Genomic DNA, 26,892 nt, shown 5'->3' with positions numbered 1-26,892 from the left:
GCTCACCCACATGGTTTATGTAGTCATTCCAGTTCTCACCAACTACTTAATTATATAATGTCAAACCACAAAGGTCAAATGGATTTGAAGCCAGATCTGATAGCAGCAAAATATGGATTCCATAGGTTTGGTACTAAACAAAATACTACAGCAAATGTAACAATAAAACATCTGAAAGAACACTGTACATGTAATTTTCACATTTTTGTTTTATTCGAAAGTGTACGGTATACGCATATATATTTTGATTTTGTCTAAATGGTAGTCCACTGAATAGTAGATGCTGTTGTCTCTTAGATGGTCTTGAAGAGACCAGACACAATGTAGTCTGTGTGGACTCCATCAATCAGCCCAGTGCCATTATGATGAATGAACCAACAAGGCACGTTTTCTCCGTTCTTTACATCTTGCCTGAAGTCCTTCTGCCAGCCCCTGGACATCCAAAGTTATTTGGAACAAATGTAAGATCATTAGTTGCTTACATGGAATATCTATTAAATGTTAACACAAATGGTTTTGGTTTTATGGCATATATATATAACAGGGTTGTGTTTTCACTACAATACCAGTGAAGCCTTGCAAATGTACCAGGTTTTTCATGATATCAGTGCTTTGAATTGTTTATTCTCTCTCACCATACACAGTTTGAATATCTCTACATCTCTAGCTACAGTACACTGCAGTTAGTCACACACACACACATACACAAAGAAAATACCTTGCAAAAATCACCAAATTTATCTGGATTACAACAAAAGCTGCCCCTCAAAATTAATTACATTAATCTAATGGTGTCTGTTCTAAGACAATGTTCTGTGACAAAAATGACTAACTGAAAGATCCTGTTGTCATTAGGACCTCTGTGCTGTGGAAGCTCCATGTTTACACTGAAGAAACATATTGATATAATCAAGAAATTTGCTTACAATTACCTGTTAATCATTAAAAAGTTAACCTTCTCTGGATAAAACACCCCTAATTTAAAGCAGCAATGGGTAGGTAAATATAAAACTGTATTTCAAAAAGTTGTCATTTTTTCTAAAGTGGTCACTATATCCTGACAGTACTACATCAGACAGATAATCTATGAGAAAATCAGACTCTTCCAGTCCCACCTAGTCCTCCTAATGCCATTATCAAGAATCAAAACAACCAATCAGAGCCTTGAGTGCCTGACGAAATGTTAATCACTGCTTTCGCAAGCGTGTGGATAAACAACCACTATCAGTGAAAAATCAACTGGTCCATCCAGTCCTCCTTCACCAGCAACAGCTTACATGACAAAGACAAGTAAACAGAAGATAGCAAATTAAGTATAATTAGATTAAACCAAAGGTAAAACAAGGATAAACATTGGAGCAACTTTACACAGGTGGAAAGAGCTACGTGACCTGAAAGGATTCACAATGGAGTCAAGAAATTAGTGGCAAATGTTATAGATGTGCAAAAGATAAGAGCAAGGCTACAAAATAATATACTCATGTGATTTGAAATCCTTTTGAGTACTTTTGGACCCACTGTGAGGAAATGGAAACTACATCACACCACCCAGGCACCAAACATGGCTTAGACATGACCATCCCTCAAACGTGCCAGAGCAAGAAAGGGACTCAGGAGTGAAGCCACAGGGAGTGTCAGTATCATAATGAGGGGATGCCGTTCCTCAGCTCGTTAAAACTGATGAGCGGTTGTATTACGCAAAATACAGGGAGATACTGCAAGACAATCTGCTTCAGTCTGCTAACAAACTAAGGCTTAGGAGAAAGTTCACCTTTCAGCAGGACAGTGATCCCAAGCACAAGGCCAATGTAACACAGGAGTGGACGAACAACAACAGATGAACATTCTACAAAGGCCATGTGAAAGATCTAAATCCAACTGAGAGTTGGTGATATTTGAAAACTGTTCTCTACAAGTGCCATCCAAACAAACTAAAGGACCTGGAGCAAATCTGCTAGAAGAAATGGCTGAAAGTCACTCCCAAACATTGTGTAACACTGGACGAAATTTTAAAATATTTGGGTCTAAATGTCATAGTATTTATCAGATAATCAGATAATCAGATAACAGTGTTGGTGATTTTCACATAATCCAAACATTCTTTATAGTTGTAGAAGTATCTGATGAAGAAAGGAAATTTAATGACACATGGTCTGCATGGTCTCCAGACTTCAGTCCTATAGAATTTATAAGGACCGATCAAGATGATTTTTTTCAGTCAAAAATCACTGAAAAACCTCATTTCCAGCAAAGTATGTATAGCTAGCTCTGTATATGTAACAAGTGTAAACCTCGTAAATTCACATATGTATCAGTAAATATATGTATAAATGTGTATATGTAGTTTGTATTTACCTTGTAACTACAACCCTGTGTCCTTTCACAAACATAAGAGCATCAGGTTTGCCTTCATCCTGCCCAGGGAAGACTTCACTCACCTCAAATTCCACACCATTATAGAACTGTCCTATAGAGAGAGGCAGAGAGTGTTTAACCCTGGAACATCTGGAACCTAAGGCAACATTTGGGTCTTTGACTGGGATTACTTACAAATTATGCCCAGAATTGTATTCGATGATATATTATGAGCCATTTTAAGTGAGTACTTTAATCTTTTGCATCAAGGACGTACAGAAGTAACCTTTATGAAGGGAAGATTGAACCAATGCTATAAATATATATGAATAACCTGCTCCTGTGATCTTTAGTGCAAATGTGTAGATTATGTGTAGAGTACGTTTGCTAGAAGCCCAATATTCTGAGCAGAATAGGCAGATGTCTTACGAACATTTCTTTGTTGGTCTTTGTAAATGTTTCCAATCTACACGTATTTGTTGTCTATTCGCAAATGCCCAGTTTTAAACTAACTACTAAACAGTGAATGTTTTTACATGACACCAATGGAAAGTTATAAGTAAAGGAATAAAGCTGTATGTATATGTCTATTCAAATACTGTGACACGATGCACGATGTCTAAGGACCGGATAGGCATTAAACTGTCAAGGCCAAAAATGAAAAATACAAGAAAGCTTTACTGTAGACCGTTTCGCATTATTTGGATGAAATAATTTTTTTTTTCTGAATTTTTCACTAGTAACATGTAAATTTCATTATACTGCAAAGATATCTGTTCCTTAAGGTTCTGTGGCAATCCTACCAATCAAACCATGGACACTTTGTGAGAAGAAGTGGCTGTCCAGGGTGTAGAAACCCAGGTAGTCCTGGTGGTAGGGATGCTTCTTCCACACTTTGTGCAGGATGATTACAAACTTCACGGAGTTCCTCAGGCTAACAGTTAGACTGCGATCTTTGGTAACCTGCAGATCCATGCTGGAGAAGGAAGAAGAACCTTTGTAGTTTGCACATCTTATTGATCTTGATGTTGCCTTTTCACACTTATGGCATGCTGTGATTTTATTCAACATACTCAAGTAATTTTGTTTCTGTTAACATAATCTCTGTGACTGCATGTCTCCAGGAACGGCTGCAGCTGTATTCCCCTGGTCCACAAGCATGACTGCCTATTCCATAAATGCTACATTAAAGGAGCAGTGTATAAGATTTAGTGGCATCTAGTGGTGAGGTTGCAGATTAAACACCAACCAACTGAATACACCCCCCCTCCCCCATCGCCTACAAGTATGTATTAGAACCTACGGTGGCTATCATGTGCCAAGCTACTTCCAAAATGATATCAAAATCTACAACCTCACTGAATAGCCATAAGACGAGATGTAATCAAATTACTTTAGATTTCTTTGTGAAGGTCATGAAGTTACTTTGTTGGTGATGAGAATTCACCTTCCCTTACTTTTTCTTCTGTTAATAATAACTATTATCCTCATTCTAAGCTAACAAAAACATGGTTTCATAATTGAGATTCCATTTCTGCTAATTGATCTCACTAAATCTTACACACTGCTCCTTTAAGCGAAGTTTTACACTTTATATTGAAAGCTTGGCAGCCACTACCTGGATCCTCTCTACTCATCCAGATTCCCCTGTGTCAGCACTGGTTTTATGAGGTACCATCAGAATTTCAGTTTCTGTTCTACTTACTTGGGGCCTTTGACAGAGGTGTTGTCAGACCAGAAGAGTCTCGCCACTTTGCCGTGGTCAGACACCAAGATCTTCTGCGTGGAAACCATCAGTCTGATACCAAACTTATCATGAATGATCCCAAAACTCCCAAAGTAGGTGTTCACCCTGGTTCCAGGGTCCACCTTCTTGTCTCCAATGGTTTGGCCATTTACCACAATACCTTAAGGAAAAAGTAAACATTATAGAAAAGTGAAATTCTTCCAAATGTCATAAACTAATGGAGTGCTTTCACAGTCTTAACTCATCCTTTATTGTTTCACTTAGAGAATGTTCACACCTGTTAGTGGATCTTTGACCAGGTTGAAGATAGTGCCTGGTTTCTCATCAATGTTAAAGCACAGTGCATCGTTTTGATCTGGTAACTCGATGATGAAGTGGGGATCTCCATCAACTGTCATATAAAACTCCTGGTCACATAATACACCATAGTGGTCATTACAGTCTTTGAGTTTTCTAAAACTTAATTAAAGGTTTACCAAAATATGTGGGTGATGAACTGTAGCTAGTCTTTGAAGCAAAGTAACCTAGAATCAAATACAAACAAATGAGGCAGTTTTCATTTCTCTTTCAGATTACAATTCTTCTGGAACAAAGACAACTGAATCATGAAATAACAACTTCCTTCCATGTCTGTCGGCTGGTAGGTCAGTTCTTACTGGTATGTGTAATGGGCGGTGGAATGTGCTGTCTCTCATCTGAGTATCAGCACAGAACAAATGGAAAAACAGACAGATCAGTGTTATTTTTTAAAACTCCATAAACCAATTTTTCAGAAACATGCAGCAAGGTTACTGACATTTCCCACCAAATCAAAAGGCTTAGTAGTAAAGTAGTGGTTCAGCATCCATACCCTCAGTCAGCTTGTCAGCAATGAGAGCATCCTCTGGCTTTTCTTCTTTCTGGGGCTTGATGACCACCATGGAGGTGAGTGGGGTGACAAAGTTGTACTTCAGTGAGAGCTCCAGGGCTTCAGCTGTGGCATTCACTCTCTCTTCAGCTGAGCCCTTGTCTCTGCCAGAGTAAGTCTTCCATTAATGTTTGCCTGGAATCCATGTTACCTGCCAACACCTGATCTTCTAAACAGTGCTTCAGAATCCAGACAGGCTTTATACAATAATCAAGAGCATTTCAATCAAAACAATTTCCTTAAGTGTATAAATGGAGGATGTAATATTTGGGTTCTTTTTGATAGGTAGGTTATAAGGATTCTGGTAAAAATAATTAGAGCAGGTTTAGGAGCAGACAGCTAACTAGTAGGGCATTCTTCAGCTGCAAATATTATTAGTTGAAGTTCAGTGAGTGACTTCAATAAAAGCACTAATTTAAAAACCAGGGGCTTAGGTTTAGTAAATGTAGAAAACATTGGCTGCTCAAATTCTTGATAATTCAGCATAGAAGTCATATATTTTCACCTGGGGGAACTTAAATAGTTGACACTGCAAATACTGTCATATTCACTGGAAAATGAGAACATTGTGTGTGCACAGTACCACAGTTTGGAGCTGATGATAAGAAAAGTAACAGGAGCAAAAGAAGAGGAGACAGTTTCTAAATCAAAGTGCTCCTCTAATCAGTCCTGTCACACTGACTTCTTGTCCAAGAGTTGCTGGATGGTCAGATATGCCCAGAGACGCTCAGTGAAGTCCCCAAAGATGTACTCTTCATCGGGGAATGTAGTCTTTCTCTCCTGAGTACTGGCCTGACCTTTCACTACAAAGTCATTTTGAAACTGGAAATGAACAAGTAAATTTTATATAAAGGCATTACTGTTAAATGAATACATTCATTGGTTTCATTACGTAGCAAATAACATGACAGCAAATCGATAACATCACTCTACAGGAACTCATTCATTTTTAATTCAGTGATTAATAATCTTAATTTTTGTAGGAAGGTCAATGTCTCTCACCCCCAGAGCAGACACTTCGATTGGAAAGTCATTCATGGCGATATCATTCAGTCGACCTGCGACCACGATCTCAGAGCCGTTAAAGAGCTGCTTGAAGTAGCTGCCTGTGAGTGCACTGACCGTGTTGTCCGGATAATTGAAGTGCACTTCTGATAGAAGGGGGCTTGCCACCTCATCATAGAATCCCTTTCAATTAAAGCAGAAAATAGGAGTATGGACGTTTTCCTCATTATGCTTTTGAACACATTAGCGATAACATTTAATCACCTCCATCAGAAATTGTTCAAGAATAGAATAAACAAAAATGTATATATAGCTGTCCTTGCTACCAATGCAAGATTTATATAAAGACAATACCAAAATGTACAGCTACCTGCAGCTGAAGTACTGCATCTGAGTCCTCATAGATCCTGCGAGCCAAGCCATTGTTCTGCTTGGCTAATACATCAAGGAAAGGGTAGTCCACATCATAGCCAAAGCCCAGGCAGAACAGCGTAATGTTTCCGCCAATGGCATCACGAATGCTCTCTTGGATTTGAGGAAGATCTCTAGGCCCTAAAAGTATGGTAATGGCATTTAGTTATTCCATTAAAACACGGCTTTGGATGAAATTGCCCATAACAATAGAACAATTGTTATGTGCAATGTTTGTAGTCATATTTGGCCACGATGCCCAATTTCAGTTATTATGAGTTTGAAGGCTTTTCAAATGGAATATTGTCCAGTCATGGTATCACTAATTCTTCTTCCAATGTTAAGTATATACCTATCCTCAATATTGCACTAAATGAGTTTAGAAGTGAAATTTTATCCAGAATTTGCTGAAGCTGTGGTCAGAAGAACCTTGAATACAGCAAATGACTACAAATACTCTTTTCATTCGATTGCATACACCTGTCTTCAGCTGAAGTGGAAGAGGATAAATGTTTGTGTGCCATAGCATCTTTCGTACATGTATTTGGGACTCCATCAGTCAATAGAATGATCATAGGGACACTGTTGTCTGCCAGGGAGTTGGTCTTCATTTCTTTATACAACATCTCTATGGATTTTATTACACCATCATGAAGATTAGTACCTATCGGTAAGTAAACAGATATTGACAGATTGTGAATGGACTACAGATGCTTGTAGGCTCCTGTTGCATGCAGTGAACTTGTGGGAAACATCTAAGAATTGTATTGATTACTTGCACAATTAATGTTAAAATATTTGGCCAAATACTTCCTGTTTGGACTTACCACCACCTGCTTGTAGAGACATAATAAATTTCTGGGCTAATTGTATGTTCTCTGGTGTGGCTTGACTCAGATATGGCCTCCATACATTAATGTCATTAGAAAAAATCACAATGCCAAAGTAATCATTTTCAGGTAGATCCTTCAGGATGGACAGCAAGGCTTCTTTGGTCTTCCAAAACAGATAAACAGGTCAGGTAAAATATCAAAAAATACAAGAATATGTCTCATAGTGGAATTCTACAATGCTGTAAAACTGTCACCTGCATAATCTTTTTTCCATACATGGACCCACTAACGTCTATACAGAAAATCACATTCTTTGGCACTTGTGGCAAATCAGATGGGGCAAAGAAATGGACAAAGTATCCATTTACAATCTGAAATCAAGACAGAGACATGCTGTGTACATTTAAAGGTTATAAATATTTAATTGTAATACTGCTTTTTGTTGTGAAAACCATTTTTCACCCAGTGAACTTTTTTTTTTTTTAATCTGGATGAAGTCTCACATGGATCTAACCTGAACATCACCGATGCCTTGGGTCCGTTTCACATCATATTTGATGAAGAAATCTCCATCTATGAGGGTACCATCACAGTCTGGGCATTTTCTCTGCTGGTCAATAGTTGGAGAGAAGGACACATGGGCCTGCAAGGAAGAATGATAATGGTCAGGAATATTATTCCATACAGAACCAGCACCAGCAAGCCAGCACTTCGGTGTGTATTACCTTTTTATCAGTGACAGTTTTCTCCACTAGGGGAAGTAGTTCATTGGTGATGAATGTGCCGTAGGCATCTAAAAAGGCGATGCCTTGTGGCTCATGTATGTCAGCTACGATCTGTGGGTGAGAGCGATTAACGCTAACAGATGATTCATTAATTTTGCATTAGTTATGCACATGTAACATACACAAGGACCATGTGAACAAGACTGTATGGTGTCATCCAATACCAAGTTTCAGTTTGCTTCAAGACATCTAGATTGAAACAAAATCGCAGTTAGACAGGGTATAGACACACTGTTGGAGAGGAAAGCTTTCCCTGAATTGACTTCATTACATTATAATTGGTGGTGGTGTGTGTTTTGGTTTTAAGTAGGGAGCCTGATGCCTTAGCTGTATAAAGTTTTCTGTCATTACTTTGATCATGTTTTAAAATCTTTTCATTGTGACACTTGCTATATTTTTAACATCAAACTAGTTATTCTGTGAGGAATATTCTGAAGAGAGTAGTTGGGTGATCTGGCTGGTTGAGAGCAGGCTCTGTCTGTTACAACTGGCCCCTCCTTCCCAAGCTCGGTCAGAGCACACATTGACTACAACATACTGAGACTTTTTGTCAGCCAAAATGCCTGCTGGCTTATAAAAAACTCTTCCTTTGGTTATGGTTCACTGTTTGGAAGTAGTGTTCTAGTATTTGTTTTAAATAGCTGGAATGCATGACTGCTATTGAGGTTATGTAAAGGATATGCAGTTATTGTGGGTTAGGAGGGGGTGTATATACAGAGAAAACAATTATTGTTTTGCCTGAAACTCCTGGACCAGCTGTTTGGGTTTGACTCTGATCATGATCTCATAGTTGCCAAAGCGACGCTGAAGGAGCTCTTCATATGTGAGAGTGAATGTGACACCACTGTGGGCTGCGATGTTCACGGACACAGAGAACTTCTCCATCTTTCTGCCGGAAGCCCTGAAAAGACAAAGATCAGTTTTGCTATGACATTTTGTTTTACAGTCACAAAAAACAGTGTTGTTATTCAAACAGTTTCGTGAGACTCTCCCCTACTCACTTGACCAGGCCGGCGGTCTGTCCAGAAGACACAGCCTTCTCGTACTGTTTCTTGGCTTTCTCCTTTTCTTTAACTTCTCCAACATATGTCTTACCTTCAATCTCCCTGAAATACAAGCATCGTTTATTACTGTTAAAGCCCACGGTTGTAAACAGTATGAGCATTCAAGGATGCAGTAAATTAATGAAATATTTCTGAATGAAACCTAAAAAAAGTTATTTTGTGTTCATGGTAATTTAAGATGGCATTATTATCCTGTGTATAATTTCAGTTATAAATGTGTACATTTTAAATTGTTACATTGTAATTGTGATTAATTATGAGTCAACTTAAATGTTTTTATGGCCACTGAAAATAGAGCCCAACTGACATGCTGAAGTTGGTGATGAAGGCCGTCTTGGGCAACTCCACCTCGAAGAACACTTCCTGTGAGACGTTGGCCTTGTTCAGAGCTGTGGAGGTCATGACAGTGTGGGCGAATCGAGACGCCACGTTACAGTCTATCTTCACACTGTGCACCTCCATCTGAGAGAGACAGAGAAAATAAGAGAGATTTTAAACCATCGTTTGAAGTTGGATGCAGCATTTAGCACATGCAAAATGTCAGTACATTGAAATGAAATGCTATCACGTGCATTTATGTATTTGTATATTTGCATCCATGCGTTATTTCCCATAGCAGTAATGACGGTCTTGACAAAAATGAATTCAGGCTGAATAAGATTCAAGTGACTCTTTAAAACCTTTATCGATTAGTTCTAGATTATTTTGCCAGACAAGTTTAGCTACGTTGACTCAGTCCACCACAGGGCCCGCAAACACAGGACGGGGCCTTTTCTTGTCTTACCTCGCTGCTCACACTTCGCTTCTGTGAGGAAGAAGAATCGAGTGGAGAAAAGTCATTATATTGTGTATAATGTGTTACACGACATATTTGAGATCTTTTTATTTACTGAACTTTACTGAACTTACAGAACTTTTTCAGTAACTTTTTACTGAATTCACTGAACTGAATTTACTGAAGGTTTGTATAATGTAGCCTAATATTGAAAATATATTGAAAGAAGATTGAAAAACGTCACCTTTATGAGTCTGTTGGTGCTGCCGCCACTTCCCTGGAAAAGGAGATATGAAGAAATCGTGACGTACTTCCGAAAAGCTGCTCATGGACTACTGCGTAAGTGATGCTACAATACAGGAATGTGCGGTCAAGCATGTCTGTGATATATCTTTTTAAGAGAGGTTTCTCTTCAGTTTAGAGTATGTTAGATGGTTGGTATTTCGTAGTATTTAAATGAGTAATGAGGATTTTTTTAACAGCAAAAAGCAGCAAACAATATATATGAAATATTTGTTATTTTTACATTTTTTCTATAAGATGCAGCTCCCATGAGATGAAGATTCAAACTGCTTTGTAGTGCTCAAACAAATCAGTTCATGCTCCACAGAGTGGGACCAACATTATGCGTTAAAATAGTGGTAGTTACTCTCTCCGTTTACGAGCTTTTTATCAGTCCTGTTTTGGCATTTATGTCTGACAACACCCAGGAAATTAAACAATAAAAGACTCTCTTTCCAAATGTGTTGGTTTGCCATGAACTCAGCGAAGTCAGAGACAGAGTTTTCCCCCCAAAATGTAATTACCACTGCACAGAAAATCAGATGGAATTGCTGTTTTAGCAAGGAAGAACTGAAGTACCTGTTGCGCGGTGCCTCCTGAGACCAAAACTGCACCATAAGACCCTGACGGGATGCACAAAGACAGAGTAATGCAAAGCAGCAGTGTGATCCTGACTGTAGCCATGGTGGATCCTGAGCTCACCTCTGCTGCTGTCTGCAGTAACCCACAGATAAACTGTCATTGTTTGTTTGCCCTTTAAACTTTATTTTAAAGTTGTCCATTAAACATGTGGCAGAGCATGCCTTGCTAGCTCACTCACTACAGGTAGCTGATCTATTGTCAGGTCAGTTTGAGCTACTTTGAGCTCACTATTTGCTGAATATAACGATTACCACTCTCTGTCTACTACAGACTGTCTTTCTTCCATCTTGTATTTGCCATGATTGTTGGTTTGAATAACTTTGCTGTAGGTTTCAGTGCTTTGATAAACACTTATAAGTAGACAGATGCTGTGACACTGTCAGCGGGTCTGACGCATCACAAAGGTGAATACACAGCCGGTGGTTAAGGTACTTGACTTATAATCAGAAGGTTGCCAGTTCAAGTCCTGCCACTTGCCCTGAGCAAGGCCCTTAACCCTCAGGTTGTATTCAGTCATAATTGTAAGTTGCTTTGGATATGTGTCAGCTAAATGCTGTAAAATTAAATTGGATAATACAATAATGCAATTTCTAAAACTAAGTTAAATGAATAAGAACTACATGCATATATAAGAGACTAAGGATTGATACATGCAGCTTTCTGTAATGTACAGATACATTATTATATTTATTTATTGTATATTGCTTCATAGAACCATACGTGTTAATTACTGCAGAGTCTGCAGTATAAATGTAAGGGTACATTTATGTAAGGGAGGAAGGACCAGAGATAGATAGATAGATAGATAGATAGATAGATAGATAGATAGATAGATAGATAGATAGATAGATAGATAGATAGATAGATAGATAGATAGATAGATAGATAGATAGATAGATAGATAGATAGATAGATAGATAGAGAGAGAGAGAGAGAGAGAGAGAGAGAGAGAGAGAGAGAGAGCGAGATCCAGATTGATGACTACTGATGTATATAGTTGAGTTAAATCTTTGCTACTTTGGGTTAATGTTACAAACTGTATATTTGTATTCTCAGTGTTTATGGACAAAGTACCTGCTAGGGAAAGACACTCAGTAAACGGTGAAGGAATATTCAATGCCTTTATTGAATGCATCAGTTTGTTAATAAAAGAAAATGCCTTCAAAAGAATCTGTGGGTTCACTTGCCTTGTGTTTGGGACACCTCTATACGATGCAACACTACAAGTATGCACTACTCACATTAAGTATGCAGAGAGTATGCACTTACATATGCACTACCCACTTACAGATGCACCAATACCACATTCCTGTGGTGACTAGTTTGTGCATTTACTTTATTGGTTTCTCATCTACTGTGCTGGAATTTTTGGTCGTTATGTTGACCCCTAATTCATAAGCCCAGGCTATTTACCGAACTTCATCATGGGTAGATTATTTTCTATGCTACTGTTTCACCTCATACAGTTTTCCCTTCATAAGTTGGACTAGGAGTGAGAGACTGAAGAAAATCAACTCAGTGGAATAAAATCAATCATTCAGGCTAACCACAAGTTCAAGCCATAATATTGCACCAGTGTGTTTGGACAGTTGCTAACCTTGTTTAATTTGAAGCAAGCAAACATAAGCCTCAACAGCAATGTCAATGTCCACTCGTTTTTTATTAACAGAATTCCTGGTCTAGTGGCACATGTTTGGGCACCCCTATACCTCCCAAAATAATAGAATACTCTTATATATGTTTGAGCAGTAATGATTAGAGAAAGGTAAGAAATGTATTTATAGTTCAGTGATCTCAGGGGTGTTCCAGGTACTCTCTTTCTCAGACAGTACTAAAGATGTCAGAGACAATGTAATCTGTGAGAACTCCATCAATTAGTCCGGTTCCATTATTATGAATGAACCAGCAAGACACATTTTCTCCATTCTTTACATTCTTCCTGAAGTCTCTCTGCCAGCCCCTGTGGGTACAGAGTCACACAGCAATTATCACCACCTCTCTGATAACTAGAAACTCACCGGTAGCATGAAGTCACCGCAGTCGTCAAGTCCTGTTAAATTTCACAGGCTTTAATACGTCTCAGCAAACAAAAACTGCTTGATTGCTTTCTGATTCTTTACCTGGTCACTTTAAGGGTGTGTCCCTTCACAAACATGATGGCATCAGGTTTGTCTGGATCCTGCCCTTCGACAAGATTGCTAACTTCAAAATTCACACCATGGAAAAACTGCCCTGTGGGGACCAACATTGAGCGAAACACAAGAACACGAGAGAGTTACAGTTAAATACTGCTGTACTTTTAGTGATAAATGGTTTCTTTTAGCCAACACTTTTGTCCAAAGTGACCTGCAGATGTGAGATGCGGGACTGGCGTAACTTTGGGCTGTTTATACAAACATAGTCTCTTGAGTATAATAACACTGGTTTTATTTTATTATGGTGGTGAAGTACTAGTTCACATTTATAGCATCTCTGTAATCCGGTCACTAGTCTTACCAATCACACCATGGACTCTTTGTGAGAGTAGATGGCTGTCCAGGGTGTAGAAACCCAGGTAGTCCTGGTGGTAGGGATGCTCCTTCCACACTTTGTGCAGGATGATCACAAACTTCACGGAGTTCCTCAGGCTGACAGTGAGACTGCGATCTTTGGTAACCTGCAGGTCCATGCTGGAGAATGATGGAAATACTAGGCTCAGAACATTCAAAATGAGTCCGTTTTTATACTGCTTTTAGATGGTGGGTATTATTACTGTGCTTTCAAGAAAATTTACCAGTTAGCCGCTTAGCTCACTGAACATCTGGTGCAGGTATGTAATCAAATTAAAACATTTCAATTGCTAGTAAAACTGTCAGTAACACATGTATGTGTAACTGCATGTTCTGAATAATCTTACAGTTATTTACAGTGTAGACAGTGTATACATAAATAAGGTTTCATTGGCTAGCCATGCCTTCGGAACCCAAACACATAGCACTCTGCCACAACAGGTAATGTGAACTGTCTGCATCTTCGTATGGCTCTGAGGTTACTAGTCCTTGATAACCAAACAGCTCTCTTTTCTGGTGCTAGCCCACTGGACTCACATGAGCAGGGGACCGAACAGAACAAAGAGGCAGACTGGCTGGTGAGGAATGGATGGAGAAGTTCTGACACAACCTAAAGTATGGGCTGCATTCTACAGAGGAAAACACTGCAATTTTATTGGTACGTGTTGCAACTGTTATATGCTATGCCATATATTGAAAACACAGAAGTGGCTAAATGATGTGATATGATTAAAGATTGGTTCAAATTATTTTTACAAAAATGTTTTACATATGTTGAATCATGCAAATGCTGTCAAGGCTCAACTCTGTGACATGTGAGACTGGTCAAGATAGTCCCAGGACGCTCACCTGCTTCAAATAAAGTTAAAGTTAGCGCAATTACAGCTTCACTCACTTTACACCCTTGACTGAGGACATTTCTGACCAGAGGCTGGTTTTTTGCTTGCTCTGCTTCAAATAAAGTTAAAGTTAGCGCAATTACAGCTTCACTCACTTTACACCCTTGACTGAGGACATTTCTGACCAGAGGATGGTTTTTTGCTTGCCCTGCTTCAAATAAAGTTAAAGTTAGCGCAATTACAGCTTCACTCACTTTACACCCTTGACTGAGGACATTTCTGACCAGAGGATGGTTTTTTGCTTGCCCTGCTTCAAATAAAGTTAAAGTTAGCGCAATTACAGCTTCACTCACTTTACACCCTTGACTGAGGACATTTCTGACCAGAGGATGGTTTTTTGCTTGCCCTGCTTCAAATAAAGTTAAAGTTAGCGCAATTACAGCTTCACTCACTTTACACCCTTGACTGAGGACATTTCTGACCAGAGGCTGTTTTTTTGCTTGCCCTGCTTCAAATAAAGTTAAAGTTAGCGCAATTACAGCTTCACTCACTTTACACCCTTGACTGAGGACATTTCTGACCAGAGGATGGTTTTTTGCTTGCCCTGCTTCAAATAAAGTTAAAGTTAGCGCAATTACAGCTTCACTCACTTTACACCCTTGACTGAGGACATTTCTGACCAGAGGATGGTTTTTTGCTTGCCCTGCTTCAAATAAAGTTAAAGTTAGCGCAATTACAGCTTCACTCACTTTACACCCTTGACTGAGGACATTTCTGACCAGAGGATGGTTTTTTGCTTGCCCTGCTTCAAATAAAGTTAAAGTTAGCGCAATTACAGCTTCATTCACTTTACACCCTTGACTGAGGACATTTCTGACCAGAGGATGGTTTTTTGCTTGCCCTGCTTCAAATAAAGTTAAAGTTAGCGCAATTACAGCTTCACTCACTTTACACCCTTGACTGAGGACATTTCTGACCAGAGGATGGTTTTTTGCTTGCCCTGCTTCAAATAAAGTTAAAGTTAGCGCAATTACAGCTTCACTCACTTTACACCCTTGACTGAGGACATTTCTGACCAGAGGATGGTTTTTTGCTTGCCCTGCTTCAAATAAAGTTAAAGTTAGCGCAATTACAGCTTCACTCACTTTACACCCTTGACTGAGGACATTTCTGACCAGAGGATGGTTTTTTGCTTGCCCTGCTTCAAATAAAGTTAAAGTTAGCGCAATTACAGCTTCATTCACTTTACACCCTTGACTGAGGACATTTCTGACCAGAGGATGGTTTTTTGCTTGCCCTGCTTCAAATAAAGTTAAAGTTAGCGCAATTACAGCTTCACTCACTTTACACCCTTGACTGAGGACATTTCTGACCAGAGGCTGTTTTTTTGCTTGCCCTGCTTCAAATAAAGTTAAAGTTAGCGCAATTACAGCTTCACTCACTTTACACCCTTGACTGAGGACATTTCTGACCAGAGGATGGTTTTTTGCTTGCCCTGCTTCAAATAAAGTTAAAGTTAGCGCAATTACAGCTTCACTCACTTTACACCCTTGACTGAGGACATTTCTGACCAGAGGATGGTTTTTTGCTTGCCCTGCTTCAAATAAAGTTAAAGTTAGCGCAATTACAGCTTCACTCACTTTACACCCTTGACTGAGGACATTTCTGACCAGAGGATGGTTTTTTGCTTGCCCTGCTTCAAATAATGTTAAAGTTAGCGCAATTACAGCTTCACTCACTTTACACCCTTGACTGAGGACATTTCTGACCAGAGGATGGTTTTTTGCTTGCCCTGCTTCAAATAAAGTTAAAGTTAGCGCAATTACAGCTTCATTCACTTTACACCCTTGACTGAGGACATTTCTGACCAGAGGATGGTTTTTTGCTTGCCCTGCTTCAAATAAAGTTAAAGTTAGCGCAATTACAGCTTCACTTACTTTACACCCTTGACTGAGGACATTTCTGACCAGAGGATGGTTTTTTGCTTGCCCTGCTCAGACACTGTGATCTCCCGTGTGGTCACCATCACTCTGATGCCAAACTCCTCGTGTATGATCCCAAAGTGGCCAAAGTAGGTGTGTGTTGTGCTCCCAGAGATCATCTTCTTGTCTCCAATGGTCTGTCCATTTACCACAAAACCTGTAATTCATTTCAATTTGAAATAATTTGATTTAGATCAGAATTAAGTGTCCAATCCTGAGAACTGACATATCCTGAGAACTGACAATTTTTCTAGATAATTGTTGACATAAGGGCAAACTACACTTGCCTTTATGTCAACAATTATCTAGAAAAAATGTAATTACCTGTGAGTGGATCTGTCACCAGGTTGAAGATGGTGCCTGGTTTGTCATTGATATTGAAGCACAAAGCATCATCCTGATCTGGCAACTCAATGATGAAATGCGGATCGCCGTCAGCTGCTAAAACTGAAGAGGAATACAATCCAAGTAAACCTCAGACCTTCTACGGTGGTACAGTCCTTCAGTACAAATGAATGAAATAATCCTTGAATGTTATGGTCTAAAAAAAAATAACCTTACTTAATGCTGGATAAGCCTGACCCTGCAGCCCAATGGCGTCTGCGTCAAAGTCCATATCTAGACAATCATCATCATCATCATCATCATTAATTAGCATAAAAAAATATTAATTTTGTAGCACCTTTTAAAAACAGGGTAAAAGGGTAAATTAAAGTGATATAGAAAAAAGTAGACAAAAGGACTGGTAATATGTCATCTGTAACCCCACCTAATACTGGGTAAGAACTGCTCAGCAGACTGTAGCCTACAGCATAATCCATGAAATCTAAAGAGGCAGAAGTGTTGCTTTAGACAGTGTTTAGACAGAAAGCTAGAAACCACACTGCGGCCGTATCCACTGGCCGTCAATAGAAGACATAATTACCCTGTGAATGCATGCTCTCCCGTTGCCCTGTGTGGGAAAAAAAGAGTTACACAGCATCAGCATCACGGTCATCTCAGCAACTTCTCAAGTCTCTCCTCGTTCAAAACTGCCAAGGGCTACTGGTGAGTGAAGGTGTAAACTAAGATGTCCTGAAGAGAAACATGAACGCTGTTAGTGTCAGTGCAACAACACTAATATTTAGATATTCTGGGATCTAAATGTAGTTAATGTTGAATTTTGGGCTTAATACTGACAATTCAGTTCAACATTTTTTGATGTTTGATGACGTATTTGTTGTGTAGTCACCCTCAGTCAGCTTGTCAGCAATGACAGCATCCTCTGGATTTTCTTCTGTCTGGGGCTTGGTGACCACCATGGAGGTGAGTGGGGTGACGAAGTTGTACTTCAGTGAGAGCTCCAGGGCTTCGCTTGTGATGTTCTCACTTTCTTCACATGCACACTTGTCTCTGTCAGAAAATGCTAGCATCATCAGACTTCATCATAATGTAGCCTTCTACTGTGGAGTCAACTACGATGGTACTGGAAAATGTGCAGCACTGACCGCTTGTCTAGGAGTTGCTGAATCGTCAGATATGCCCAGAGACGCTCAGTGAAGTCCCCAAAGATGTACTCTTCATCGGGGAACATGACGGCCCACTCCTCAGTACTGGCCAGGCCGTTGACCACAAACTCTTCCTCCAGCTAAACAAATGATGGGGTGTGGTTCTTAATGATGGGGCATGGTTATCTTATTGAGGGGGCGTGGTGGTCTTAATGATAGGGTGTGGTTGTATTAATGATGGGGCGTGGTTATCTTAATGAGGGGGCGTGGTGGTCTTAATGATAGGGTGTGGTTGTATTAATGATGGGGCGTGGTTATCTTATTGAGGGGGCGTGGTGGTCTTAATGATAGGGTGTGGTTGTATTAATGATGGGGCATGGTTATCTTATTGAGGGGGTGTGGTGGTCTTAATGATAGGGTGTGGTTGTATTAATGATGGGGCGTGGTTATCTTATTGAGGGGGCGTGGTGGTCTTAATGATAGGGTGTGGTTGTATTAATGATGGGGCGTGGTTATCTTATTGAGGGGGCATGGTGGTCTTAATGATAGGGCGTGGTTATCTTAATGATAGGGTGTGGTTGTATTAATGATAGGGCGTGGTTGTATTAATGATAGGGCGTGGTTGTATTAATGATAGGGCGTGGTTATCTTAATGATAGGGTGTGGTTGTATTAATGATAGGGCGTGGTTATCTTAATGATAGGGCGTGGTTGTATTAATGATAGGGCGTGGTTGTATTAATGATAGGGCGTGGTTATCTTAATGATAGGGTGTGGTTGTATTAATGATAGGGCGTGGTTATCTTAATGATAGGGCGTGGTTGTATTAATGATAGGGCGTGGTTGTATTAATGATAGGGCGTGGTTATCTTAATGATAGGGTGTGGTTGTATTAATGATAGGGCGTGGTTATCTTAATGATAGGGTGTGGTTGTATTAATGATAGGGCGTGGTTATCTTAATGATAGGGTGTGGTTGTATTAATGATAGGGCGTGGTTATCTTAATGATAGGGCGTGGTTGTCTTATTGATGGGTGTGATTGTCTTAACCATCTGTAACATGAAGCCTAACTGAAGTCAGTTTGACAGCACTCACCCCTTGAGCGAACACCTCAATGAGAATGTTGTCCGCCTTAAAGTCGTTCACTTGACCAGCAACCACAACCTCAGATCCATTGAAGAGCTGCCTGAAGTAGCTGTTTGTCAAGGAGTTCACTGCATTGCCCGGATAATGAAGATGAACTTCTAAGAGGAGCGGACTAGCCACCTCTTCATAGAAATCCTTTAGAACAAATTCAGAGTGCACAGTTGAGATCCTGCTTTTGGAGATTTACTTGTCCTTATTTATGGTTAATAAGGCCTTGGCCATAAATTATTCTTTTTCACTGAAGTATGTCTTCCTTTCCACCTGCAGCTGGAGCGTAGCGTCTGATGCCTCGTAGATCCTGCGAGCGAGACCGTCGTTCTGCTTGGCCATCACGTCCAGGAAGGGGTAGTCTACATCATAGCCGAAGCCCAGGCAGAAGAGGCTCATCTGTCCATCAATGGCCTTACGAACGTTTTCCTGGATTGTAGGTAAATGATCTTCTCCTGAAGTGAACGAAACACAACATTTAAGAGGCACTGTGGAATGTTAACAGTTCAATAAGCATTTACCTGGAGACTTACAGCAAATGAGGGGCACAATGACACCGGTTGGTTGCTGTAATCAACCTCATAACCTCATAAGTCAGGTATGACTTCTGGGCCAACATCACCCCAAAAGGATCTTAAACAACACCATGAACTTACCAAAAATATAATTTAGCATCAAGGACCACAAGACAGGTATATTTTCGCCTTACTACGTATTAGTATCACCAAACTACTGTACCCCCACCCCCCCACCCCTCCAGTGTATAGGTAACAGGCTACATCTTTTTAAACCCCCAGCTATGCAGCGCTGCCAAGCATACTAAAACACTTAGAGGCAAACGCTAAGTGCCCAGCATACAGATCGTTGCCCATGTATCAGTATGCAAGCCAGAGAGATCTGTGAAAACATGGCATACCCACATTCCCTGGACACAGATGGCACAAGGCCCAGAAAGGACTCCAAACTTCAGGCAGCACCACAACTCCAAGCTTGTAACTAGATCGACTGCTTCTGGGTTGTACTGCTCTACATATAGAATAATTTGTAGGCTTTAGATCTGAATTCATTTTTAAACTGCTGGGCAGAATTGGCCTGTGCATTGTGTTTATTTAGTGATTAATATTTAATGTATATAACATTCAGTAAATGCATTTTTTGTACTTGGTTTACTTCACTAGGCATGAAGGGTAATACGTTATATTACAGCTAATAATATCATTGCTGCCTATGCTACCCTACTTAGACATTTTAGAGCCACTAACAATGGCATTTCTAGCAGTAGCTCTATGGGCAGTAGATCTCCAGAAGTAGACCTACCAACAGTAGACCTATCAGCAATAGTGCTACCAAGAGTAGACCTTACCAGCAGTAGACCTTGCCAGCAGTAGACCCACCAGTACTAAACCTACCAGCAGTAGACCTACCAGCAGTAGACCCACCAGTACTAAACCTACCAGCAGTAGACCTACCAGCAGTAGACCTACCAGTACTAAACCTACCAGCAGTGGGCTCTCCATCAGTCAATAGGATGATCATGGATGCACTGCTTGCAGGGAGTGAGTTGTTTTCCTTGGCTGTAGTTAGCATGTCCACAGCATGCATAACAGCCCCATTGATATCCGTCACTACAGAAAAAAACAAGACATCCTTAAAGGAGTAGTCTGCCAACAAGTCATATTTTCACAGTTTTCCTCTTTCCCCAGTGTAGTACTTCAGTAAAGTCATGCTGGGTGTGCAAATTGTGCCACTTTGGTTGTGTAGTGGAGCTATGGGGCTAATGTGGCTAACTAGTAATGGGAACATATGCCCATGTGTTATCCTCATGCAAACTGCACAGTCAAATTATCTTGAGTCAACTGTATTGGGTTGTTCAGAAATAGCAAATACGTTTGCTTATGTGACTTTGGACACTGCATGATATATTTAACTATGAAATGGACAAAAATTAAATTGTCATATTGTTTTTAACTATGTAGCATACTTCTGTACATTTTCAAAGATAAAAGTAAGACATGTCCTACACATAAGATAGTCTGTTTAAGAATTGAGTCTGAGGCAAGTGTGTATTTTTTTTTTTTTTTGTCAGACTACTCCTGTAAAGCCTCATTATCAGATCTCAGTGATATCAGATCATATCAAGTTTCAGCAGCAGGGCTGAGACCACATCGTCACTCTCCCCTATCGTGATATGAGTGCTTACTTTGTCTGGCAGTTATAGATCTGACGAATTGCTTAGCCTCCTTTACATTGTGTGGGGTGGCTTTGCTCAGTGATGGTCTCCAAAACTCGATTTTATCATCAAATGTGACCAGTCCAAAATGGTCTTCTTCAGACAGGTCATCTAGAATGGTCACTAGGGCCTCTTTGGTCTACCAAAACATAACAAAATGTCATCTGCAATACAAAGCAATAAACCGAGAATCAAAGCCCTGAACACTGTAAAGTTGATCCGTTCGTTGCTGTCTTCGTGTACCTGTTTTATCTTGTTCCCATGCATGGACCCACTCCTGTCTATCACAAACACGACGTTCTTTGGCAGTCGCGGCAAGTCAGCCGGAGCAAAGAAATGCACAAAGTATCCGTTCACTATCTGCACCAGAGAGGGAGGCAGATATTACCGAGGGAGGAAGAGAGTTTCTCAGAGAAACAGCCACATTCGTTTGCTCAGAGATTAAACTGCTTATTCCAAATTTAACCTGAATGTCACCGATGCCTTGATCCCGTTTGACATCATACGTGATGAAGAAATCTCCATCTATGAGCGTACCATCACAGTCTGGACATTTTCTCTGTTGGTCCAGAGTTGGAGAAAAAGACACATGGGCCTGGAAAAGAGGAGGTCATGAGAGGTCACGTACAAGTACTTAAAAGTTTCTAATAATGCATTTTTCTCCTCTTTTTTTCTAACCTAAATTACAGTACACGGTTAACATCTTTTACTAGTGCGATAGGAGGTATGTTGAAACGAGGCTATCACTGAGAACTTTTGACGCGCTGTTTTATGGACATAATTAAATCGTGTCTGCTTTTAAATCAGGGCTGACCTAAAGTTTGCCATCCTTTTAATACTAAAGTTTGCCATCCTTTAAGCCCACACTTCTCCAATTACGTTAACGGTGGCTGTGATTAAGCCGTTCCGCGCTTATCTTCCGTCCTTCTGGAAGAACCCCGGGTCAGGGTTAGAATAATACGGTAAGAGTTTCGGTTTTCCGCTGTCTGGCTGGATAACTGTCTAAATAACCATCCGAGACTCGGGTTTGCGCCACGTTGGAGCCTTTTCTCACAGTGATGTTCTGTAAAATATCGACAACTTTAGTTGCTTCGGATGTCTAATGTTGTGTACCGGTGCAAATGACAAATTGGCTGTTGACAGGCAGTATTGCGATGACATGCTTATAATGATACATGTTTCCTATATTTAAGACATGTAGGATCACACTGGTGCGTAAACTAAGCGTGCTCAGTATGTCTGGGATTCAGGATTGGTGAAATTCGTCAGTCATCACGCAGTTTTTGTTTTTTGTTTTTTTGACTGATGCCGATTACAGCTGCTATATGGATTATGTGTTTCATGTAGTTGTGTTTGTTCTCTAAACTAATGACACACAGTTCTTAATTTCAAAGCTGGCTGGAAACAATTGGGCTACAGACTATCAAACGGCAGGGTTAGTTGAAGTTTACAAAAATACCTAACTCAAAATGCTGTATGAACGGAGCCTGAAAGGATTGCCTCACCGTTTTGTCAGTGACAGTTTTCTCCACCAGAGGGAGCAGTTCATTGGTGATGAATGTGGCGTTGATATCCAGAAAGTCAATGCTCTGGGGCTCATAGATATCAGCAACGATCTGCGGGCGAGACTGTGTAAGTGTGACCAGTCGAAAGACAGAGACAGCGGGAATTAAACAGAAAGCAAAACTCCAGTAAAGTCCTGAGCACCTGAAACTGCTGGACCAGCTGTTTGGGTTTGACTCTGATCATGATCTCATATTTGCCAAAGCGACGCTGAAGGAGCTCTTCATATGTGAGAGCGAACGTGACGTTGCTGTGGGCTGCGATGTTCACGGACACAGAGAACTTCTCCATCTTTCTGCCGGAAGCCCTGAAAAGATCAATGTCGCTTGTTAGCGTGACGAGGTAACGGAGTTATCATTTACGGTCTTGGAAACTCACTTGACCAGGCCGGCGGTCTGTCCAGAAGACACGGCCGTCTCGTACTGCTTCTTGGCTTTCTCCTTTTCTTTGACCTCTCCAGTAAATATCTGACCATCAATCTCCCTAAAACACGACGTGAAAGAAACGGGCAGGAACATTAACAAGCGCACGACCCATTACATGTGTAGCACTTGGCGACGCAGGTATTTTTCCGACCTTTTCCTTACACATATGTCATAGAAAAAAAGACTCAACTATTAAACTGTACTGTGATTCATTATGAGTCAGTTTAATTCACTAGGAGTACGTTTTTATGGCCACTGAAAATAGAGCCAAACTGACATGCTGAAGTTGGTGATGAAGGCTGTCTTGGGCAACTCCACCTCGAAGAACACTTCCTGTGAGACGTTGGCCTTGTTCAGAGCTGTGGAGGTCATGACAGTGTGGGCGAATCGAGATGCCACCTTACAGTCTATCTTCACACTGTGCACCTCTATCTGAGAGAGTGACACATATCAGAACATTACAGAGGACATTACAGAGCAATGTTATTTCCAGTATGAATTCTAAAAAGTTGTAGAAGTCCATGAAGACAATAACCAACATGGAAACTAACAGGAAGCATCTTGCCAGTACAGACGATTTTAAGAAAGTTAATGAGTTGAATGAATTTTATTTGAGGTTGGAAACCCATAACTTTACTCAGGAAAGTTCAAGAATTATGGAAATAATTAAATGGTGATGTTTCGCAGAAGTTTAGCCAGAGCGGTAACTGGGGAACTGCAAGACAACTGCATCAACTGGGATTGGTGTACCTGCTGAACTGTACAGTGTTTGACAGTTGTAAGTTCTAAGGACAGTTGCAGCGACTGTTGAGTTGAACAATGATTGCGGGACTGTAAACAATTAGGAGTTTTTTTAGGCCAGTACATTGTGAAATGTGACCACTTGGAACTCAAAATGATAACGCTATGGAAAAAAAAGTGAACATGTAACTGTGTTTCTGTGTGTTGAGTCCAAAGCAAAATTTCCCTGTGGGAGAATAAAGTGTATATCATCACTGTCATCATCATGTGAAACCATCCAGTAGGTGCACTTGTTTATTAATGTAGGTTGTACTAGTGTCTGCTTTTCCCAGGAAATTGTTGACTACATTTCCTAAACAGATCTGCAGCACTTGAGCAATTAGCAACTATCACAAAGCACAATACATTAAAAACAGCATGACGCAAAAGTGAAAATGTCCCCCTGAAGTAGGACAGCAGGTAGAACTCCACCGCCACGGACACCTTATTCATGTTATTTTTAGATCTTAAATGGTGTTTGAAGCACATTCAGAGTGTGTGCCTTTGCCACATGGAAAATAAGACCGACAAGTTTAAACTGGTGTATGAAGCTTAGCGGAACTCTGTGGAGTTACATTCCTCAGTCCTGTCAGGTATTCGGTTGGCAATGTTGGAACCATGCGATCACTCCTCCGCCAGAGGCGGGAGGGTGGCAAAGTCAACGGTTGACCATAGATGGACAGAAACGTGCCATTATCAACACCATCATGTTGCTCTTTCAGATGGTTGAAGTAAATGCTGATTTATGGAGTGGAATTGGGGGCATCTGCTGTCCTGCCAAGTTCCATTGCAACCATAGTCAAACCCTAACCCTGATCCAGCAAACGTAGGAGCATCCAGGGAAATCCGAATATCACAGTGTGTTTGTGCCTGGAACTCCATCTTAGAGAAGGTGTGAGACCTCCCTGGATAATCTGCTGTGTTGTTGTTGTTTTTTTCTGTGAGTGAGGTCTTACCTGCTTCTCTGTCTGACCATGTTGATGATGAGGGAGGGGATGAAGGGGTGATGGAGTGCCTCGTTGCTGAGCTGAAACGCAGACACAGGCAGACGCACTGAGCAGCAGTCTAATCCATACTCCAGACATGATGAAGTCCGAGCTCGAAACTGACTTCAGACTTTTCTGCTACAGCCTTTAAATGTGTGTGGGTGTGTGTGCATGAGAGAGAGAGAGAGAGAGAGAGAGAGAGAGAGAGAGAGAGTGAGAGAGTGGAAGCTGAGAGAGTAAGAGCAATGAATGAGTCAGTGTGTCTTGTACAGGCGTGCTGCCAGTAGAACTTGGGTACTAATGGTCTTGTATCTCAAGTGTGTGTGCAAGACTCTGTACGGCATTGTTTTGTAAAATCCTTGCATGTTGTTTTGAAAGTAGCAAGGGGTGTTCCCCCCCCCCCCCCAGGGGGGATATGGGGGTGTTGCTCTGTTGATCACATTGTCTCCCTCAGCCATTTTCCAGATGACTGTATGACTGTGCAGTAGCATTCAGCAATTCTTAGTTTGTGTTAGTGGTGTTTTGCTATAAAGTGTCACATTCTTCACACTGTCCACACTGTAAATGCACAGAGGACCTGATGAGGTAAACAACTCCAAACAAGGTTGCCTGCTTCCTACACTGAATACAGACGCTGTTTTGTTGTGTTCAGGTCATCGCTGACTCACGATGATGTGTAAACCACAGAACCACCCCTACCAGAATTGGCTCTTTTAGGTTTGGTCAAATTACAGGCACAGAAGCACCGGTTTATCACTAACGCCTCAGTTACTGGCAGTTTCTGTGTGCATACAGATGGGAGGGAGAGAGGGAGGGAGAGAGAGCTTCTAAAAAGGAGAGGATGGGAATCAATGGCAATGCTGTGTGTCTTGTGCAGCAGTGGGTTCAGACCTGACCTGAGCCTGGCTAGTGTTACCCAGGGTGTGTGTTCATACACAGTTTGTTTGCCTTGGCGCACCACTCTCTCTTAGCAGGCCTGAAGTCACATATGATGTCATTTTTCAGAAGGAAATATTTGGCTATTGTTGGCAGAAAGGGCCTAGCTGGGGATTTGCTGTAAACAGCACTGATTCATAATATAAGCTTCACTTCTTTTTGCTTCTCTGTGCGTCCCCGGGACAGTTCCATGAAACCAGGATCTATGTGTTAAGACTTAAACACATTATAAGAAGACAGCAACACTGGATTTATTATGGGCTTATTCTTATTTCTTAGTGGCTACATTTCCTGCATATTTAACTTCATTTGAACTGGAAGTAGCCCATCCAAACCACCTATTAATTTTGAGAAGGATGTAGATGTTTCAGTCCCAGGTAAGCCATTCACAGTGCGTGTGCATGCGTGTAGGTGTGTGTGGGGGTGGGTGTAGGGGTGTGTGTGGGTGGGTGTTCCCTGTGGGATGAGACTAGGAGAGTTGACACGGATCTTGTTGTAAGTTCAGGGGTTGAGCTGGCTGTTAGTCCGGACCACTGAGGGCGGGCTGAGGGTAGCAAGTCTGTGCTGAGACCTACTAACATATAACAGACATGTTTGTTAAAGTTGGGGACCTGCCTGGTGCTCTGTCCTTGGCTGACGTTAAGTCTTTAATATCCTTACACTTACCCCTTCCCTTTTTCGAGCTTATTCCGTGTCATTCTGTTGTCTTGGATTCAGAATGCAAGCAGCACAACTTATTAGTGCTACCGATCTTTGTCATTTCCCGAAGGGTCTTCGCAACGGAGTTCGTTGGGCGCAGAAGCCCAGTGTCGATGCTTTAATTGTCCACAAGATGGCAGCAAAAGTGCAAGCAAAAAGTAGCACACTGATTCACTAGATGGCAGGAGAGGTCTGTAAAGTGTTGTGGCGTATGCTGAGGAAATAATAAGCGCTCTCTCACTCCCGTTTTCCCTATAGTGTAAAGTGAATGCAAAGAAAAGTTAATGTATGCTTAAAGCTGTATTCGCTTATAGTCTCAAAATGCGGCACCCACATCTTGATAACTGGTAATTGCTGCCGTCGGCACATTTTAGGGAACTTCTGTTCTATTTGTATGCGATCATTAGACGCTGGAAGTTAGAATATGAATATTATGTTTATTGTAGAACCGTTTATCTTCTGGTAGAAATGTTTTT

The 26,892-nt window shown here is 40.8% G+C and overlaps 2 protein-coding genes across 2 annotated transcripts; both read right to left on the bottom strand.

Moving 5' to 3' along the window:
• Positions 1-3,135: 3,135 nt before the first annotated feature.
• On the bottom strand, positions 3,136-10,848 carry itih3a.1 (inter-alpha-trypsin inhibitor heavy chain 3a, tandem duplicate 1). The gene is made up of 18 exons (XM_035520601.1): positions 10,744-10,848; positions 10,127-10,159; positions 9,892-9,912; positions 9,415-9,569; positions 9,045-9,149; positions 8,782-8,944; positions 7,984-8,094; positions 7,773-7,901; positions 7,513-7,629; positions 7,253-7,421; positions 6,964-7,089; positions 6,385-6,566; positions 6,012-6,197; positions 5,692-5,831; positions 4,953-5,113; positions 4,380-4,493; positions 4,061-4,262; positions 3,136-3,331 (listed from the first exon to the last, which is right to left on the bottom strand). Exons 1-18 carry the CDS (start codon positions 10,846-10,848, stop codon positions 3,136-3,138), a joined length of 2,415 nt encoding a protein of 804 aa, XP_035376494.1.
• Positions 10,849-11,913: 1,065 nt separating this feature from the next.
• Positions 11,914-24,935, bottom strand: itih3a.2 (inter-alpha-trypsin inhibitor heavy chain 3a, tandem duplicate 2). The gene is made up of 21 exons (XM_027029831.2): positions 24,752-24,935; positions 23,293-23,447; positions 22,969-23,073; positions 22,735-22,897; positions 22,533-22,643; positions 21,494-21,622; positions 21,271-21,387; positions 20,998-21,166; positions 20,297-20,422; positions 19,071-19,252; positions 18,759-18,944; positions 17,664-17,803; positions 17,408-17,568; positions 17,102-17,128; positions 16,946-17,002; positions 16,738-16,794; positions 16,501-16,623; positions 16,132-16,333; positions 13,303-13,475; positions 12,927-13,038; positions 11,914-12,766 (listed from the first exon to the last, which is right to left on the bottom strand). The coding sequence occupies exons 1-21, from the start codon at positions 24,878-24,880 to the stop codon at positions 12,628-12,630; spliced, it is 2,763 nt and encodes a 920-aa protein (XP_026885632.2). The 5' UTR covers positions 24,881-24,935; the 3' UTR covers positions 11,914-12,627.
• Between the last annotated feature and the right edge of the window lie 1,957 nt (positions 24,936-26,892).

Source organism: Electrophorus electricus, chromosome 20 (assembly GCF_013358815.1).
Source record: "Electrophorus electricus isolate fEleEle1 chromosome 20, fEleEle1.pri, whole genome shotgun sequence".
Classification (NCBI taxonomy): Eukaryota; Metazoa; Chordata; class Actinopteri; order Gymnotiformes; family Gymnotidae; genus Electrophorus; species Electrophorus electricus.
The sequence above is the reverse complement of the archived record's forward strand: the minus strand, read 5'-3'. Positions and strand labels throughout refer to the sequence as shown.

What these genes read in the sequence shown, in the direction of transcription:
- itih3a.1 (XM_035520601.1), bottom strand. Translation starts at nt 10,848, where the DNA reads ATGGCTACAGTCAGGATCACACTGCTGCTTTGCATTACTCTGTCTTTG. An exon ending in ATGGAAAAAAGATTATGCAG is followed by an intron (nt 7,422 to 7,512) that starts GTGACAGTTTTA and finishes CTGTTTTGGAAG; the next exon opens with ACCAAAGAAGCCTTGCTGTC. An exon ending in TGATGGAGTCCCAAATACAT is followed by an intron (nt 6,567 to 6,963) that starts GTACGAAAGATG and finishes CCATACTTTTAG; the next exon opens with GGCCTAGAGATCTTCCTCAA.
- itih3a.2 (XM_027029831.2), bottom strand. Translation starts at nt 24,880, where the DNA reads ATGTCTGGAGTATGGATTAGACTGCTGCTCAGTGCGTCTGCCTGTGTC. An exon ending in ATGGTCAGACAGAGAAGCAG is followed by an intron (nt 23,448 to 24,751) that starts GTAAGACCTCAC and finishes TCACTCTCTCAG; the next exon opens with ATAGAGGTGCACAGTGTGAA. An exon ending in AAGAGTCCATGGTGTGATTG is followed by an intron (nt 13,039 to 13,302) that starts GTAAGACTAGTG and finishes TGGTCCCCACAG; the next exon opens with GGCAGTTTTTCCATGGTGTG.